Raw genomic sequence first — 19,560 nt, forward strand, 5'->3', positions numbered from 1 at the left:
TTTGGTGGGGAAAGTGGAGAGGAAAACAACAACAACAACTATGACACAGATCGTTAAAGCGCAAACCTCTCTCTGGAAAGAGTGAGGAAAAAGTTAAGTCTGGATAAGCTCCGAGTCTGGCTACTGGTCCATGTAGCTCAGTATTGCTTATACAGACTGGTTGTAGAATGGTTGCAGAATGGGGACAATCCCGGCCCTACCTGGAGATGCCACTGGGGATTGAATCTGGGACCTTCTGCACACAAAGCTACATGCTCTGCCATGGACCTATAGCCCTTCCCCATTATTGGCACCCAGTAATGAATCAGAGACCTGTTTATAAGGAAAAGAAAGGGAGTTGTTACCTTCAGACAGCTTGTTTTCCACCCCTCACAACCTGCTCTCCTCATCTTACCCCCACATTTCATTGTTTGCTGCTCGATTTGCTAAGACAGTTTGTGACATCCTTGCTCGTGGCGTAAACAGCAAATAGTGGAGTTGAAAAATATACATGAATAAAAGGTCAAAACTCTTCCAGGAAGGAATAAAGTTATCATTTTTTTAAAAATGTGTAGTTTATGAAAAGCAAATTAACCTTTTAGAACTTGAAGAATTTGTTCTGACAAAGGTTCAACTTCAAAATTAAGAGGCAGCTACTTCACCACCAGCAAATCCAAAGAGGCTTCTCCTGGCCATCTCTTTTTATATCTCCAGTATAAAAACAAAACAAAACCGTAAGCACATCAACAAATCAGTATCCCTTGCAAATCAGAGTCTATAGTTCTGGCTTACTCAAGTGACTGTTTATTGGGTGAGATTAGAGGACCAGATGTCAGAGAGTTATGAGTGAGGGCTGCTAGGTTCAAATGTCTTAAGAAAATAAGAGGAGCACGGCTGTTGGATCAGACCAAATGCCCATTTAGTCCAGCATCTTATTTTCACAGTGGCCAACCAGATGCCCCAATGGGACGCACGTAAGCAGGACCTGAGTGCTACAGCACTCTCCCCACCTGCAGTTCTTGATAGCTCGTATTGCTTTCAATTTTAAGGCAAGATGTAGCTTCTGGTTTGGATGACATGGTATAAACCTTAGCTACAGCTTATGGTTAGTGAGGAGAGAGAGCATAACCATGAGTCCATGTTCAGACAACACACTAAGCTACACATTGGCATAGTAAACACAGCACAGAAGCACTGACTCATGGGACTGCAGAACTGGAAGGGACCCAAAGGGTATTCTAGTCCAATCTGCAATACAGCAAAGTGGGGAAGCAAAACTGCTGTGAGTTCCTTGGTGGCAGCCTGCATGTTTACATATTCCTGAAAAGCCATAGTTTGGCTAAATGCAGTGGTGGGGAAGAACAAGCATGGGACCAAATGTGGACCTCCAAGCCTCCAAGTCTTAGATTTTCCCCCAGGCTGCACCTCTCACCAGCTCTGCTTCACACGCTCCTTGAGTGTTTCTACCTGGCTGAAATGTGTCCTTGAGCTCTGGTGCTGCCTCTTGTTTGCCTGGATGGAGGCTAGATAGAGGTGTGTAGAAACTAGCACAGGTGGGGTGTGTGCATATGCGTGGCTTTTTCTGTGTTATGTGTGTATGTGAACATTGGTGGCTGTGTTGTATTTAAAACAATTCAGCTGGCACTGAAACATTTCCATGTTGTTACTGTCCCCACCCCCAATTTATAGCTTTATTGTAAGAAGAAAAGAGGTTAGGAATAACAATTGATATAAAAAACTGAACTTAAAATATAAGTGACAGAGTCTGTGAATCTTTGGTCACAGCATTTTGCCAGACATTCACTGACATGGAAATAATATACAGTACAGGATACATCTAGATACTGAGAAGTTCTTCAAAAGGATTCCTGTGAGGTCAGCGGATGTGAGTCACCCGGCTCAGAGCTGACAAATGAGTCGTCCAAACCACATACCTTAAAGGGGGCCTTGTTTAATTTCCCTCCTGGCCAACTTGCATCATTGTGTTAGGATTTCTGCAAGAGGTGTTTGCCTGATTCTGTCATGCCATTGCCATATCCTACTCTCCAGCATTCCACCAATTAAAATCAGGAAGTGCATCTTTCGGTGTCAAGCCAGCTGGGTCCCATCCCCTGTCTCAGTTACCAGCTGCTACTCTTAGAGCAAGCACCATACCGGCACCTCCAGCTCCTCCTTCTCTTCCATTGTCATCCTTGACTTCCTTGGTTTCTTCTCCTCTGGTGGGGATGTCATTGGGTGGAGGTGGCACAACCTTTGGGTCCAGTGAGGGAAGCCTGGCCTGCACCACCACCAGCCCTCCTCCCCCTCCATGGGCTCCAACTCAGAGTCCTTCTTTCACATGAAAGATGTGCATCTTTTGGAGTTGAGCTCTTGCAGGAGCCTGCAGACTCGTGCAAGAGCTTGGCACCAAAAACAGGACATCCAATCAGAAGCTGGGATGTCTTTTGTAATTCTTGGTTACATTGGCATACCATATTGAAAATCAGTCTTTACTCTTTTATAAAAAGATGGTTTTCATGTGAGCTACAATGGGGAAATGCAATATTAAATCTTTAATAGCCCTGCTTACAGCATACTGATGTGCTGCCACCATTTTTGTACCCATGAATGCACCCTCCTTGTTTTAACAGCCTTCATTTTGTAAAGGCATTGGTCTGGATTTAGCCATGTGATCTTGACAAGGGTCATATGCTGCCCACCAAGTGGTGGGACACCCACAACTGTGAGAAGACCTGATTTCTTGCTTGAGGACCCTGCTATGCTTCTTGTCACTGTGGCTTCCCAATCATTGAGTCCTTTTAGGCTTCTGCCGTCAAGTGGATTCTTCCTGTTCTGCTGGTCACATAACAGGCTCTTTTGAGAGGCTGCCTTTGATTCTGTTTCCAATGTCCTTGTGTGCTTCCCCCTCCCACTTCTAACATCCTTTGGATGAAAACTATAGCACTAAACTGAAAACTATAGCAGTCCAATGCTGCATTGTGGCCCCATGCATTGAGTATGTACCTTCCTTCCTAGGAAAGATGCCTTATTCTAGGTTAGATTATTTACCCACAAAGCCTGTTTCTAACTCTGATTAGCAGCAGCTCCTCAGGTTCTTGGCTAGGGACCAGCTGAGCTTTTTAACAGGGCATGATTGGATTGAATGTAGGTCTTCTGCATGCAAAGCAGCTGAGCTACTGTTGCAATTCTGTCTATCTGTGTATTTTAGTGGAACCCAAAGATCTACCAACAAACCAGAGGCACCAGGCCTGCACTATAGTGTAAAGTGCTTTTAACTGGGGCTTTGAAGAAAAAAAAGAAGGCATCATGATTGGGTTTGTTTTGATGCCTCAGTTAACATGGGAATTCCTATCCGATGCTTGGGATAGAGAACATATGACACAAAGGAGGCTTAAGGCTGTATAAAATCAAATTATTTTTATTTATTTATTTTTGGTTAATAATTACAATACATTTTTGAATATATAATGAGAGCAGGTGTTTTGATTTCCCCCCAGTGCATTCTTCAGACAGACAGGGTCTGGTCTCACTGTACATTCTGTAGTGTTTGGAGCAGAATGGGACATTTACTTATTTGCTTGCACTGCCATCTCATTATTTGGGTCACAGGCATTTGTTAATGGTACTGACAACTCAGGAACAATGGGAAAATGGGGCAGTAGAAAAAAGAAACCCAAGACTATGGGAGTTTCTGCTCAGTGCGGTTCCTGATAAAAAGTCTTCCCACAACCAAGGCCCGGAGATTTAAGGACGTATGAAGAGCCCTTTTGGATCAGCATTCTGTTCTCACAGTGGCCAATGGGAAGCTCGCAAGCAGGAGATGGTTCCAACAGCACTCTCCCTGCTTGTGATTCCCAGCAAATGTCTCTCTCTGTCTCTGTGTCTTTCTCAACCGAGAGGCAGAAGGCCAAAGAAATATAGGGCAGGAAATAGGGTGATTATTGCTTTTGTCAGTGCAGCAGATAACGACATATAATTAGAGCAGGACGAGTAATATATTTCTGAAAGAATCATCTCACTGTAAGAATAGGTTGTGGCTATGAACAAATGTCTTTTCTGAAGCTGCTGATTATGGTATAAAGGGGGAGAAAACCAGGGCTGACTGAAGACATTTTGCTGCCTGAAGGGAAGCATGTGTCAGTGTCTCGCCCATTTCCAGGTACAAAAGCTGTCTAGACTGCCAGCTGAATTCTTAACTTCAACACTAGTGCCAGGACAAACTCCACAGGCAGCAGGCAGGTGGTGCAGGTCAGCCACATGGTACACAGTTTTGTGTGCCCCTCAGTGTCATTCTACCTAATGGTGGAGCCGGCCCTGGATACAAAACAGGTTAATAATACTATCTTCTCTGGTAATGTAGGGTTGCTACAGGAGTGAAAAAACATAAGGTCTGGCTTGGAACAAAGAGAGACAGGTTTGTACTCATTAACATTGAACATATCTGAGGTTTGTCAGGTCACAAAGGCAGGTGGCTGAGTATCTTCTGAAGTCACAAAATATTCCCTGAGTAGTCTTAAGATACCAAAATATACACTTCTATTGGGCAACTGGCTCCTCTTTTTGTCCTGCAATTGAGATCAGCCTCACGTGGGAACAAGGTCAGTTACCGTATTTTTCACTCTATAACACGCACCCGACCATAACACGCACGTAGTTTTTAGAGGAGGAAAATCCGTAGGCATGCCACCCGTAGGCATTTCCTCCATAACACGCACAGACATTTCCCCTTACTTTCTAGGAGGAAAAAAGTGAGTGTTATGGTGCAAAAAATACGGTATGTCTTTCTTGCTCTTTGATCCAAACACCACAAGATTCACATAGCTCCCTGTTTTCTGAAAGAAGCCAGGTGGCATTAAAAATAAAACAAAGACGTCCCCAAAATGATAAGGAAGATGGGGAAGTGGGTGGTGTTCGGCCAAATTGGCAGTAATTGTGGAACTGGGGAGATTCTTATAAACTGGGGCCTGTCCTGCAAGCGTTAGTGACATTTTCAGTAAACCCATGGAAAGCTCTTATTCCAGGGGATTTCCTGCTCTTTGGTAGTACATAAGAATTATACACGTTGCTACATAAATGAAAGTCTATATAGAACTGCGTTTACAGATTAAACACAATGAGCAAGATCCTGCAGAAGTCAAACATATTGGTAGCACCTTTGGGGAGAAAAGAGGTTATGCAAAGGAAAGGCTCACCTCTACCAGTGAGATCAGGTGCTTTGCTTCTGCAGGATTATATCTATCTCATATAGCAGCTTAATTGGAAACACACACACACATAGTAATTAAATTAAGGGAATAGGAAGATAAGGGCAGGAAAAATATTAGTAAATAAAATACAAGTAATATAGGTTCATTTTTAGGTAGTTACACAGACTGGTTAAAACAAAAACAGTGAGGAAGTCTATGAATCCAAAGTCAGAACCATTCCTGGCAAGAAACTAGGCACTGAGTCCAGATGGGGTGCTTCTTGCTTTGGGAAGAGTCATACTACACAAATTCTTCAATTCCATATTAGTTCAATGAAGGCCTCTTTGGGTTTCAGATCCAGAACAAGAGGTGAAGTAGGCAACCTGCCTGCAAGAAGATAAGGGTCACACCTACTCTCATGCCATAAGGCACTTTCTGCATCTCCCTTTCTCAGTTGCCAATTAGCTGAATTTAGGGAGAACACAAACATGCACCTCTCTTGCTACGTCTCTGCTCAGTGCCGCCTTTTTGTACACCTGAGATGCTGAATGCAGCAGGCCTTGAGAAAGCTGAATGTTCTTCTGCTGGTCCTGAAACCAGTTTTCAGAGACCCTGTTAGAAGGTTATGTGTTTGTCAGAGTTTCAGGATTGGGGGCTTGGGCAAAAGGGTTAGGGCACTTCTTCCACTGCTCTGCCTCTGAGGAAAGGGCCTCAAGGTTCCTTATTCTGTGCCATTCTCTGGATTTATGAGAGTGGCTGGTTGCATCTTCCCATACTCCTTCAATGCTAGTGTGGAATGAGCAGATACTTTGACTTACAACACCAGCATCGGTATCTCCCAAAAGAGAGCTGCATGTTAACATTAACTGGAATGGTGTGTGTGTGTGTGTGTGTGTGTGTGTAGTGGGGGAAGGACATCACAGAGAAACGGCAACTACACCTTTCTGGGAGCCATACAATGACTTTCAGGACCACAGTATGGTGCAGATGCCCTGGGGTGGTTGTGCAGCCAACACACCTCTTTGTGGGGAGCAGGAACAAAGTGGAAGTAGCCACAATCTCCACAGCATTCATATTACACAGCCAAAGAAAACATGTTATTGATCAGAATATGCAAGATAGTGACTGGAATACAACTCCCCCCCCCCCCACCTTAAATAGCCATCTCTCCTCTCTTCCTCTCAACGAAATGTTTTTGCTGCTCATCAAGGCATACAATTTTCTTTTTTGGAGCCACTGTCTGAAAAATCCCTACCAGAATCGAATAGATTTTCTTTCCAAACACCTTTTAAGAGGATGCTTTTAAAGTCACAGCTTCACAGGGTCACAGGCTTGCCTTCCAGCTTGACCTAGCCTGGCTCAAAAACACCTGAGGCATATTTTCTTTTTATGTTTTTCCAATATTGTTGGATCTATTGAACCTCACTACCCTAGATGGCTAAAGGTCTTTTTGGTCCCTGCTGAATGACTAACATTCATTGCCATGAAAGTTTTCACACCCATTTCTTTCTGTAATAGATTTTGAGGAAAGTGGAGCTAATGGCAAATCTACAGGCCAGGGAAAAGGATGTTATGTAATGGTCATTTTCTCCTCCAAGGGAGATTTCTATGAGTAAGGGCCTGGGATGGGGCCTGGGATCTGCAATGGAGAATTATCCTACACCCTTCCTAAACTATAATTTCCAGGGTTCTTTGGGGGAAGTCATGACAGTTACACAGTTATAATTGTCAGACTTTTCATTGGGAGAAAGAGGGAAGGGAAGTTTGCTCTGGAAAAGAATGAGCTCATCTAATTATTCCCTTATTAGCTTTTATTTATTAGGAACAAAGGACATTGGCTGTCAGTATAAATATGAATCCCACCCCAGCCCTGTTTTGCAGTGCAAGCTAATTGTAATCTGATGTGGACTAGGGAAGGGGTGGGATTCTGGCAGATGTAAATATGGTAATGATAATAAGGAACCAAAAATGAGGAAAAGAGAAATTCTTATTTCTACCTGAAACTGTGAGAGAAGTGATCCCTGAAGAATATGCCCCTGTTAACAGAACCAGAATTTTCAGTGTATATCCCAAAGCTTTGAGAAAGAAGCCCCCACAGAATGACAATGCAATGGGTACAACTGCATTTTTTCTTCTTTAAACAAATTTGCTGTGCAGAAGGTTAGAAAATAAGAGCTAGATCAGCAGAAATATACCCTTTAAGACAGCTGCTCTTCAAAGGACTTCTATCTGCTTTGGGGGTTTAATACCTTGGACAGATGGACCTGGATAAGAGTGTGATCTCTTATCCCCGTTTTTGTGCGAAAAAACCACCCCACTGGTTCCATTAAGCAGGCAGCACAAATAGGAAGCCTGATGAATATACTGTATGGTCAAAGATGTGTAAAATGAAGAAGATCAGCCCTGAGCCAATTACACTGGAGGAGCAGAGTACTGAATCACTGAGTTGTAGTCAGGAGGTGGGCTGTGGCACTCCAGGGTGGGATCGACTGGCAGGAGAACATACTGTTCCTGGACGGCATCGTTCACCTGTGTTGCCGACAGGTACTTCACAGCCTCACGCTCGTTCTCCGAGAATACAGACTCTTTGCTCTTGTTGATAGCTTTTCTCCTGTGGGAGGTAAAATGATTGAAAATTCAGCAAAAATGTCCTCACAAAAACGAACCAGCACTTTCATACACATTTTTCATAACATTTTTTGTTGGACTACTACATTGCAAAATCCAGTGAGGCGTGGATTAAGAAGGATAGCTGTGCTTTGGTTTGTGGATTATTTATGGAAGTGGGAATTAGGAAGGTTCACATTAAAATGCAAACCAAACCAAGTCTCTCCTCCATCCCTACCCTTAAGACATAAAATATTTGTGTTCCGAATAATGGTATAGTGGGTTAAAGTGTCACACTAAGACCAAGGAGTCTCAGGTTCAAACGTACTTGGCCATGAAGTTGCCTGGGTTTTCAGCATAACCTACTTTCCAGGGTTGAGGCTTTGAGGATAAAATGTGGATGGTGAGACCCTTACACATTGCCATGAGCTACTGATATATAATGATATATAATGTAATGAATGAATAAATTCATCTCATATCTTTCTGCCCCCACATCAGCTCAAACCATTGTGTGCTGCCGAGAATTCTGGGACGTGCCACACTTGGTTTACCAAGGACACTGGCTCAGCCTGTGGGTTTGAGTGTTGTCTCATGTGAATTCAAACCATAGTTTGCAGCACAGAAGAGGTGGTGGCAGTTGGTGGTTGGGATACGCTGCTACCAAATCACAGGTACAGTAGCATCCTAGATTTCTCCTGTGAGCACCTGTTGTTTTGACTGCTCTAACATCCTGGGAAGCCCTGTCCGAAGGCAAAGGAATTATCTGTATAGTACTATTATTTTGTGGTGTCTGCCTAGAACACAGGTGGAAAACCACTCTGAGTGGAACATTAGGAACATAAGAAGCTGCCTCATATTCAGTCAGAGTTCTACATGGGCTCAGAACTGCCTATACTGACTGGTAGTGGCTATCCAGGGTTTTAGGCAGGAGTGTGTCCTAGCTGCACCTGGAGATGCCTGGGATTGAACCTGCAGGGTTATGCTCTACCATTTAGCTAAATAAGGTCTGTAAGATCCTTGCTCCTGGGAAGGGAGACATTTGAGGCAAAGACTGTGAACTGTGAAAGGCTTTAAAAGAGTATTGGACAAATTCATGAAGGAAAAGGCCATCAATGGCTGCTAGCATGATGGCACCTCTATTGGTGGAGGCAGGGTGCCTCTGAATACCAGTTGCTGGAAATTGCAGGTAGGGTGATAATTAATTAATTAATTAATTAATTAATTATATTGTTTAATATATTAAAAACATCTCTAAGCAGTGTACAAAAAACTGAAGCAACAACAGGCAACTTAAAATATTACAAAAATACACAGTTAAACATAAAAATGTTTCATTAACATGAAGTTTCTAATATATGTTACCGTATTTTTCGCACCATAGGACGCACTTTTTCCCTCCTAAAAAGCAAGGGAAAATGTGTGTGCGTCCTATGGAGCGAATGCAGGCTTTCGCTGAAGCCTGGAGAGCGAGAGGGGTCGGTGCGCACCGACCCCTCTCGCTCTCCAGGCTTCAGGAAGCTATCCGCTAGCAGTGGGAGACCCAGCTCTCCCACCGCTAGCGGAGCGCTGCATTAATCCCGAAGCTTGGGGCGTGCGGAGCTCAGCGCGCCCCAAGCTTCTGGGTGCCGGCAAGGTCTCCGCTAGTCCTGGGAGAGCCCCGCGACGTCGCGCGGCTCTCCCAGGGCTAGCGGACCACTGCGCTAATCCCGAAGCTTGGGGCGTGCGGAGCTCAGCGCACCCCAAGCTTCTGGGTGCCGGCAAGGTCTCCGCTAGACGGCTAGCGGAGACCTTGCCGGCGCCCAGAAGCTTGGGGCGTGCTGAGCTCCGCACGCCCCAAGCTTCGGGATTAGCGCTCTGCTAGCCGTGTCTAGGCTGCGGATAGCAGCCTGCTTCCCGGAGCGTCGGGCGCCCTGAAAGCAGAGCTCCCGGCGCTTCGGGAACACATCCGCAGTGTGGGGACCCTTGCAGGAGTTCCCCGCAAGGCTCCCCACGCTGCGGATAGCAGCCTGCCGCCCGGCGGGTGGGGCGCCCTGAAGCAGAGCGCCCCTCGCGCCAGGCATACACCCGCAGCTTGGGGAGCCCTGCAGCAGTTCCCCGCAAGCCTCCCCAAGCTGCGGATAGCAGCCTGCTTCCCGGAGCGTCGGGCGCCCTGAAAGCAGAGCGCCCGGAGCTTCGGGAACACATCCGCTGCCTGGAGAGCCTTGCAGGAGTTCCCCGCAAGGCTCCCCACGCTGCGGATAGCAGCCTGCCGCCCGGCGCGAGGGGCGCCCTGAAGCAGAGCGCCCCTCGCGCCAGGCATACACCCGCAGCTTGGGGAGCCCTGCAGCAGTTCCCCGCAAGACTCCCCAAGCTGCGGATAGCAGCCTGCTTCCCGGAGCGTCGGGCGCCCTGAAAGCAGAGCTCCCGGCGCTTCGGGAACACATCCGCAGTGTGGGGACCCTTGCAGGAGTTCCCCGCAAGGCTCCCCACGCTGCGGATAGCAGCCTGCCGCCCGGCGGGTGGGGCGCCCTGAAGCAGAGCGCCCCTCGCGCCAGGCATACACCCGCAGCTTGGGGAGCCCTGCAGCAGTTCCCCGCAAGGCTCCCCAAGCTGCGGATAGCAGCCTGCTTCCCGGAGCGTTGGGCGCCCTGAAAGCAGAGCGCCCGGCGCTTCGGGAACACATCCGCTGCGTGGAGAGCCTTGCAGGAGTTCCCCGCAAGGCTCCCCACGCTGCGGATAGCAGCCTGCCGCCCGGCGCGAGGGGCGCCCTGAAGCAGAGCGCCCCTCGCGCCAGGCATACACCCGCAGCTTGGGGAGCCCTGCAGCAGTTCCCCGCAAGGCTCCCCAAGCTGCGGATAGCAGCCTGCTTCCTGGAGCGTCGGGCGCCCTGAAAGCAGAGCGCCCGGCGCTTCGGGAACACATCCGCTGCGTGGAGAGCCTTGCAGGAGTTCCCCGCAAGGCTCCCCACGCTGCGGATAGCAGCCTGCCGCCCGGCGCGAGGGGCGCCCTGAAGCAGAGCGCCCCTCGCGCCAGGCATACACCCGCAGCGTGGAGAGCCCTGCAGCAGTTCCCCGCAAGCCTCCCCAAGCTGCGGATAGCAGCCTGCTTCCCGGAGCGTCGGGCGCCCTGAAAGCAGAGCGCCCGGCGCTTCGGGAACACATCCGCTGCCTGGAGAGCCTTGCAGGAGTTCCCCGCAAGGCTCCCCACGCTGCGGATAGCAGCCTGCCGCCCGGCGCGAGGGGCGCCCTGAAGCAGAGCGCCCCTCGCGCCAGGCATACACCCGCAGCTTGGGGAGCCCTGCAGCAGTTCCCCGCAAGGCTCCCCAAGCTGCGGATAGCAGCCTGCTTTCCTGGAGCATCATAGGCATGTTTGTATCCTTGAATGCAGTTGGCTGCTCCCCTCTCTTTGTTAAACTCTTCATGTGAAAACGTTACTATTCATCTATTTCTCACCCACACGCCCTGCCATTGGTAACCCCTGATGTTTCTTCTCAGCTGACTCCATAGCTCCAGTAGCTTTTATAATTTACCAGGTATTAAACTGGTCAATGGGGATGGAGAAAAACACAAAAATATCGGTGTAACTTGGCCCTTGGCCTGGGCGAGTCTTGCTGTGCCCAATAAAAGAAGTGTTATTAAGGCTTAGCCTGGCCACACAATGAGACTATCTAAGCTCTGTCAGCTCCCAGTATGTAGGAAGAAGGGAGCTTGCATTTCTGGTTCATCCCAACCACCATGTCAAATCTGGGAATGACACTGTCTGTCAGCTAATGTTTAAAGCGAGCCTCTCAAACAATGACATTTAATATTTGCTCCCAAGTCAGAGGGATGACAAGTTTGGTCAGAGGCAAGGAGTGTGGTTAACTATCTCTGGCAGATTTGAAATGCAATTACCATCCTAGAAAATACTCATTTCACCCAAGCTGCATACCCTGAAATTAAGACAACTCTTCAGCCTTTGTTTCCTAACCCTTAACAACTTTCTGTATTTACTGAGATTTCATTTTGTTCTTCCCCTGCTCAGCAACTGACCCAATCTTGAGATGCTGCCAGTGTTGTTTACATGAATTTAGATGCACATTTTGTTTTCCCATTGAAGTCCTGGAAGCCCCCTTTGCATCTCCTTTCCTACTAGGAGGACCAAAGCCTCCTAGGGGTAGAGCACCTGCTCTGCATGAAGGGATGGGAACATCCCCTGTCTGAAACCCAGGGAAGCTACAGTCATTCAGTGTGGACAATACTGAGCTAAATGGACCAATGGTCTATTCTTTTCAAGTGTTCCTCATCTATAAAGCAAAGGTGAGGTTATTTTTTCTCCACAGTCAATTGTTCCAGCCATTTCCCCCTATTCTTGGCTGATGTTGTTTTTGTAGCTGGAAATGGAGAAAAGTGGCTAGTGCAAGATTGTGAGGAGGTTAAGGTGTGGGAGGAGGAAGCACTTAGCACTTCTTTTATTTTTAAAGCAAAACCCTGATTTATATGTAAATAAGGCAGAGACCTTATGGTGGCCTCATAGGTCTGGAATAGTGGCTCCAAAACCCTATGAATGAGAATGCTTGAGCTCATGCATACTTTCTTAGGAGCAAGGTCCACTATGTTCAATTGAGCTTACTCCCAAATAAGATTGACTAGGATTGCAGGCTTAATAGATTTTCCCATTCATTAAAAATTCTGTACACAAGGAGCAGCAGCCCTCAAAGAAAGACATCCCAATCAATTTGCTGTTTGCAGCAAGTTATACCTTGCATCTGAGTCCTGTAACAATTGCGGTAATTGAGCTGCAGGGGCTTATAATGGGCTTTATGGCTTTTTATAGGTGTTTAATGAGGCTTTATTTTTATTTTTTTGCAGGGCAAGCATGTTTAAGGCCCTTAATGGATTTAATAATGGTTGTAAGTTGAATTAGAATTTGCAGTAGTGAATGCAGTTGTTGAAACAATGGGTATTTCCCCTACAATCTGCTTCATGGGACAATTAATGGGATGTAAAGGTTTAAGGCCTGGAACATGCTCTCAGCCTGTATTAACATGCTAGAGACAGGTGGTACAAACACTGAAAATTCTAGCGATGCCAGATGGAGTTTCCCCAGCTACTCTGGGCGGCTTCTAATCAAGTGTTAATGGTAGGCAAAATGTAGATCAAGAACTACTGATATATCTCTGGGTGATTTGCAGTACAGCAGCAAGGGTTTCTGACTCCCAGTTGTTTATGGATGACAACTAAAAAAGCCATATTTTCCCCAAAATGTAAAAAAGCCTGGGAGGAAAACCAGGAGCAGATTTTTGCATAAAGTTGCCAAGAGTTCAGTTCTGGAACTGAAAACAAATCCTTGATCTGAGCATGTGCTCAGAATTTCAGCTAATTGCAGTTGGTGAATTGAGGGGTTCTAGTAAAAAGCAAAGTACCGTATTTTTCGCTCTATAAGACGCACCAGACCACAAGCCGCACCTAGTTTTTGGAGGAGGAAAACAAGAAAAAAAAATATTCTGAATCCCAGGAGCCAGAACAGCAAGAGGGATCGCTCCACAGCGAAAGCAGCGGTCCCTCTTGCTGTTCTGGCTTCTTGGATAGCTGCACAGCCTGCATTCTCTCCATAAGACGCACACACATTTCCCCTTACTTTTTAGGAGGGAAAAAGTGAGTCTTATAGAGCAAAAAATACGGTATATTCCACAAGCCTGAGCTCTTTCCACTTCTGGGTTACACTGATGGGCAATGGCTATGCAAGGTTTCAGTTAGGGGTCTTTCTCAACCCTACCTGCAGATGCTGGGGAGTGAACCTGGAATCTACTCGGCACAGAGTGTGTGTGCTGTAGCAGTGAGCTATGGTCCCTGAGGCAAGTCCCTTAGCTTCAATGCAGGATTCGGACAACCAGTTGGAGCCCCATCAGAAGCTGTTAATGATTATGATTTGCCCCCTAACACTTTAGATTGGAACAGGAAGGCCTGCCACAGTCGAGGTGGGTTGTTCGATTTGATTTTGCCAGGAGAAATGCGTCTGAGGCAAAGGCAGTATCCTTGCTGGAATGCTTTGGCATTCTGATGCCTGAAGCACCTCAGCTATGCCCTACTTGGGGAATATCTTGGTTCTCAGCTAAATCGTTAGGTCTAATTATTTCTGAGCTTAATTGGGTATGACAAAAACAAGGCAGAGCCAAGACTTCAATGTATATCAAATAATGGTTTGCTGAAGGAATTCAGAGGAGTATGACGACCAAGGTGGTTCTGCCCTGCTGCAGACGTAAACTTGAGGTTTACCTCACTGCTGCAGGCCTGTTCAGACGAGAGTCATGCACAAATTGCCAAATGAAAATCCTCCATACTGCTTGAGGGCACAGAAATGTTGGGGGCTATTTCACAAAATTCGCCCAGGAGGGGAAAAGAGAATGTATCCAAGGGAGGGGGACGAAGGGCAGCATATAAATTTTCTCTAAGAACATAAGAAGAGCTTGCTGGATCAGGCCAATGGCAAATCTAGTCCAGCATCCTGTTATCACAGTGGCCAACCAGGTGCCTGTGGGAAACCTGTGTGCAGGATCAGAGCGCAAGAGCCCTGGAAGCAGCCATCAATAGCCCTCTCCTCTCTGTGTGTATTACGTGTCAGCCTGCTTCAGCCTTGGAAAATTTATCTAGGGATAGAGAAGAAATTCTCCAACAGTTTCTCAGGGCTGCAGTCAATCATTTCTGGTGATACATATAGTGAATGTTTGGTGGGAGGGGTCAGGACTGGACCCACTCCCTTCCATTGCCTGCCACCCATTCACTGGAAAGGCTGAAAAGAGCCACATAGTGTGGGTTCTCAGTGCCTGGGGAGTACGAGTACGCAAGGGTGCAGAGGTGGCTGTGCCAGCCGAAGCCCTCACTGCCAACTGAGCTGGTCTGAGCCACAGTTGAGTGAGGTGAGGGAAGGAGAAAGAGGCTCGAAGCTGCCCTGTGATGAGGACAGAACTGAGAGCCGTGGTGCCCCATTCGCAGAGGTGGCTGCCTGTGCCTCTTGCCTCTGCAGGCAGTGCCAGCGGTGCCCCTTCACCGGCCACAAGGGGAAGAAGCCACCGCTGCTGCCCAGCCCTGAAGGCTCAGTCTGGGTGCAGCTCAGCAAGTGAGGGAGCCTGGTTGCGCCCCCTTACGCCCTTTCAAAAATCTGCACCCAGGGCCATGGGCCCCCTGGCCTTCCCCATGCTACGCCCCTTGCTGAAAACAGCTCACTTTTCAGGGGAAAAGGATTCAGATCTTCCTTCCATTCATTTGATATATCTCTGGACGGAGGATACAGGACTCACACCCAACTCATATTCAGCCTGTCTCTTTGGATGTTGTTTCTCTTTTCTTAACACCTGACACAGCATACAGTCATTGTTTGTCCAACAGGATTCCCAGTCCCAGAGTTTTGTATTTGTCTTCCCTAAACTCTCCAAATTCTTCACTTAAGCATTGCCAATTCCACCGCCTCCTCCACCCTTTCAACTCAGCAAAAGCAAGTCAAATAAACAGCTAGATTTGGCGGGGGGTGGAAAGAGGACGGGAGCCTCAAGAGCCACCCTGGTTTGGAAAACACACTAAGCCTTCCGTAGGGCTTGTAGAAGTAAAGCAGGACTGTTTGTAATAGGTCCAGAATAAATGTTTTTGATAAGAAGAGAGATATCGCTAACAAGGGCGACATACTGATTCCCAGCCAGCCTCAGCAAGCCACGGAGAAGAGAAGAGAAGATATTCAGAGCTGCTTTTTCCAAGTTTGTGGGTAGATGCAAAGCTGTATTTTTCTCAGGGCTTAACTAGGTGTTGGCTTTCGATGACATGGAATGATCCTCATAAATATATGAAATAAACTTTAGGAGTGCAGTTATTTAGTCAACTGAGGCTCAAACCTTATGCACCAAGGATGGGGAACTTACTCCAGCCCAAGGGCCACATTTCCTTCCAAGCAACCTTCCAGGGGCCACATGCTAATGGGCAAGACCAGAGATAGGAGTGGGCAGAGACACAAATGTGAATTTTACTTTCGTACTGTAGGCTACTGTCTACACACACTGCCATACCCAGCTCTATTGTCCAGGGTAGAAAGAGGCATCAAAGACACATTCCAGCCAGTCAGAAAGAGGAGGGTTACCTTTTCCCTCTTTCTATACAAGACCCCAGACATGAATAATGAATGAATACAACTTGTATTTCATCACAAACCAATTCTTGGATATATTAGCTTATGAAAAGATGCCAATGGCTATATTTGCATGTAAAGCTAAGTGTGGTTTGTTTAATAAACCACAAGTCAGCTCACAGATGACGTAACAAGCCATAGTTTGTTTCTTCAAAGCTTGGTTTGTTTTCCAGCTGCTCTTGCCTCATGAGAGTGTCTGTGGTGGGGTGGCCAAACAAACCATGGTTAAGTAAGGATTTGGACATAATACCAAAACGTAGTTAAAACAAGCCATGGTTCATAAGCCAACAACAAAACCATGCCTATATATCACAACTTTATTTGCAGAAAATAAACCATGGCTACTCTGCTGGGTTGAGTTTGCACATCCAAACAAACCACAGTTATCCCAAATAAACCATGGATAAGCACACCAGGCCAGTATCAACTACTATGTATTCATCCAGGGGTACTTACGCCAAAGCCATGATTCCATAAGGCCAAGAACGAATCTCCAATCTCTTCCGGCTTTTCATTTCATCCAAGGTCAGCACCATCCCGCTATCTGACTCGCATTCCTAAAGAAGGGAAAAAACACAAAAGCTTTAGCTTCTTCTAACTGTACAGCTCCTTTCAAGCTCAAAATACAATCTCGAGGGAGGGTTGGATTCATAGCAAATGCAGCCTGGCAGTGGCAGAAAAAGCAGAAGGAAGTGAATCCAACACCAGCTGTTCAATTTTTGCTAACCCTTCCAAGCAGAGTTCCACCCCTCTAGAATTTTTGTAATGCAAACAGCTTTTCTTCCCTTAGTGATGACACCATCAGAACCATTAAGCACATGGTTAGGGAACCACCAAATATTGAGGCCAGGCTTCTCTAACCTGGTGCCCTTCAGATGTTTGGACTACAGTTCCCATCAGTCCCAGCCAGCAAAGCCGGGCAATGCAGAATTCCCATGATTAGGTTTTCCAGCTTGCTTGCTTTATTTTATTTTTAAACTAATTGGGAGATCTGCATAACTCCTCTGAAGATTGAAGTAGTAGGTAAGGTTTTTTTGGGTTTTGGATCGACTCTTTCAGGTCATTTCCCCAAAGTAAATCAACGCATCCCAAGCACCAGTTGGCACCACGAAGGGAAAAATACCAGTGTGTAAGGTGCCAAGCCCATCATATTCAAAGGAGCCATGTGGGGATGTTAATTGGTAAAAGAGAAAAAGAGAGAGAGAGATCCTGATCACAGGTGTCCTGTGTCACATTTCTAGTTTGGCCCTAAATGCTTTTGTCAAAAGTCAGTCCCTTGTCCAAGGAGCATAGGTAAAGGGTAAAGGGACCCCTGACCATTAGGTCCAGTCGTGACCGACTCTGGGGTTGTGGCGCTCATCTTGCTTTACTGACCGAGGGTGTCAGCGTACAGCTTACGGGTCATATGGCCAGCATGACTAAGCCGCTTCTGGTGAACCAGAGCAACGCACGGAAACGCCGTTTACCTTCCCGCCGGAGTGGTACCTATTTATCTACTTGAACTTTGACGTGCTTTCGAACTGCTAGATTGGCAGGAGCAGGGACCGAGCAACAGGAGCTCACCCCATCACGGGGATTTGAACCGCCGACCTTCTGATCGGCATACTTAACCACAAAGCAAGCTGTTTTATACTGACTCAATACCATTGGCCTATATCATTCTGCCTTGTCTACATCAGACACAAGACTCTCCAGATGTGGAATCCAACTCCCATCATCCTTGACCACTGGAGAGGATGAGTGGGGCTGATGAGAGTTGTGGTTCATAACATCTAGAGGGCACCATGTTGGCTATCCCTAGTCTACACAGACCAATTGCACCTTTTCAGGATTTCTGGGTTTTTTTTTGGGGGGGGGGGCATTACCAGCACTACTTAGAGATGCCAGAGATTGAACTTGGGGCATTCTGCGTACAAAGCATAGCCCTCTCCCCACATAGTCTTGTAGTTCATATAAGTGACTGTAATGAGTTCTGTGACACAACAACATTTCTAAGCTGCTGAAACCATGCGTATTTCCTTGCACATGTGTACAGGATGACATATGGAGACACCTGTCAACAAAAACGGCACATCTGTGAGACTGCAGCTCAGCTGGGAACCCACCAGTGACCCATTATGTATCCATGCAATCATTCAGTGAATTGATCTGAGATGGGAGGGGGATCTTGTGAATGAGAGGAAAGCTAGGTTTAAATACTTCCATGGAGAAAGCATTTCTTCAGAATGGTAGTGCCCCACTGGTTTTAAGACAGATCTACTCCTGTGATTAGAGAGCCCACTTTCTACTTTAAATTCAAGGATATTCTTGGCAGAGAAATGGCTTAACCTCCCCATTCTCAGCCACCTGGCTTACAGCTGGCTGCAGTTTCATTTATAATGCTGGCACTCTGCAGTTAGCCTGTAAATTATTTCCTCTCTTAGTTTTATGAAGATAATGCTGGGGTGAGGGGAAAAGGCAAGTTTTAAAAACCATATAAAATTAACGTACACAGATGGTATAGTGAGGGTGGCTAATTATATAAAAAGCAAAGATGCTTTTATTTGATTCATTTGGCTTTCCCATGTATTAAATCCTGGGTATATTTAGCAGAAGGGATTTCTCCTGGGGAGGGGGGTTAGTGTTTAAAGCAGGGGTGGGATAACTTTTCCAGTCTAAGGGCCATATTCCACTGTGAACAACCTTTGGAGGGGCCACATGCTAGTGGTTGTGGGCAGGCAGAGGCAAAACTGGGTCCGATCAATAGATGTAATCCTTACCTTTGCACAGTAAGCTACATTCCAGCCATGCAAAAGCCAAAGCTTTCTATACCCCCCTCCCACTTATCTCTATCCAAGCAATCAAAAAGCATTATCACACATTACAACCAAGCAAAAGTAGGAGCAGGGATGCCAAGTGGGGGTGAACTGGGGAGCATCCTGAGGGCCAAATAGGGAGGCCTAGCTCTGAGGTTTCCCATCTCTGTTTTAAAGCCTGTTATGAAAGAGTTGGGTAGCTGTGGATAGAGGCTGATTAGTGTCACTTCCATTTAGGTGAGGTCCCCACAAGCTATAACTGCTTCTCTTTCTTTAACAGATAGTGATGGGCACCAACTTGGGATGGCTTTAAAAGAGGATTAGACAGATTCATGGAGGACAAGGCTATCAGCAGCTACCAGCCCCAAGGCTGATGCTCTGCATCCACTGTCAGAGGTGGAATTCCTATGAATACCAGTTTCTGGGAGTCACAGGTGGGAAGAGTGCTGTTGCACCTGGATCCTTCTTTTGTGCTTCCCACGACACTTGTTTGGCCACTGTGAAAAAATGATGGGTCTTTGTCCTGATCCAGCACAGTTTTTCTTCTTACTTTCAGAGGCTGGGCATTTGCCAAGGAAGGGCAATCGGTTAGTGGGTACCATATCAAAATTTGTATCTTATTCACTGCAGCGGCTATAATTACGGTTTTCCACTGCTTGTATGGTTTTGACAAGTTCAATATATTCTTTACAGTTGCGATGAGAGAAATAAAAACATGTGTTCAGGCTGCAATGGCAATCAGAATGATCTCATTTTTTTTTTGCTGGCTGTACAGAGGGCCAAACGACAAATGACTTTTATACTGACAGTTCTGCCTTGGGCGCAGGGTTTCCCTTACACACACTTGACCACACAAA

General features: G+C 46.6%; 1 protein-coding gene across 4 annotated transcripts in view; it reads right to left on the reverse strand.

Moving 5' to 3' along the window:
* Positions 1-3,381: 3,381 nt before the first annotated feature.
* LOC114588860 (vascular endothelial growth factor receptor kdr-like) overlaps positions 3,382-19,560 on the reverse strand; it is a 192,683-nt gene continuing 176,504 nt past the window's right edge. For all 4 annotated transcript variants that reach the window (XM_077922571.1, XM_028714546.2, XM_028714547.2 and 1 more), the window contains 2 exons: positions 16,365-16,465; positions 3,382-7,776 (listed from right to left, as the gene is read on the reverse strand). In XM_077922571.1, the coding sequence (XP_077778697.1) occupies positions 7,578-7,776; positions 16,365-16,465 (300 nt within the window). In that variant the 3' untranslated portion in view covers positions 3,382-7,577. The remainder of the gene's footprint in view (positions 7,777-16,364; positions 16,466-19,560) is intronic.

Source organism: Podarcis muralis, chromosome Z (genome assembly GCF_964188315.1).
Source record: "Podarcis muralis chromosome Z, rPodMur119.hap1.1, whole genome shotgun sequence".
Classification (NCBI taxonomy): Eukaryota; Metazoa; Chordata; class Lepidosauria; order Squamata; family Lacertidae; genus Podarcis; species Podarcis muralis.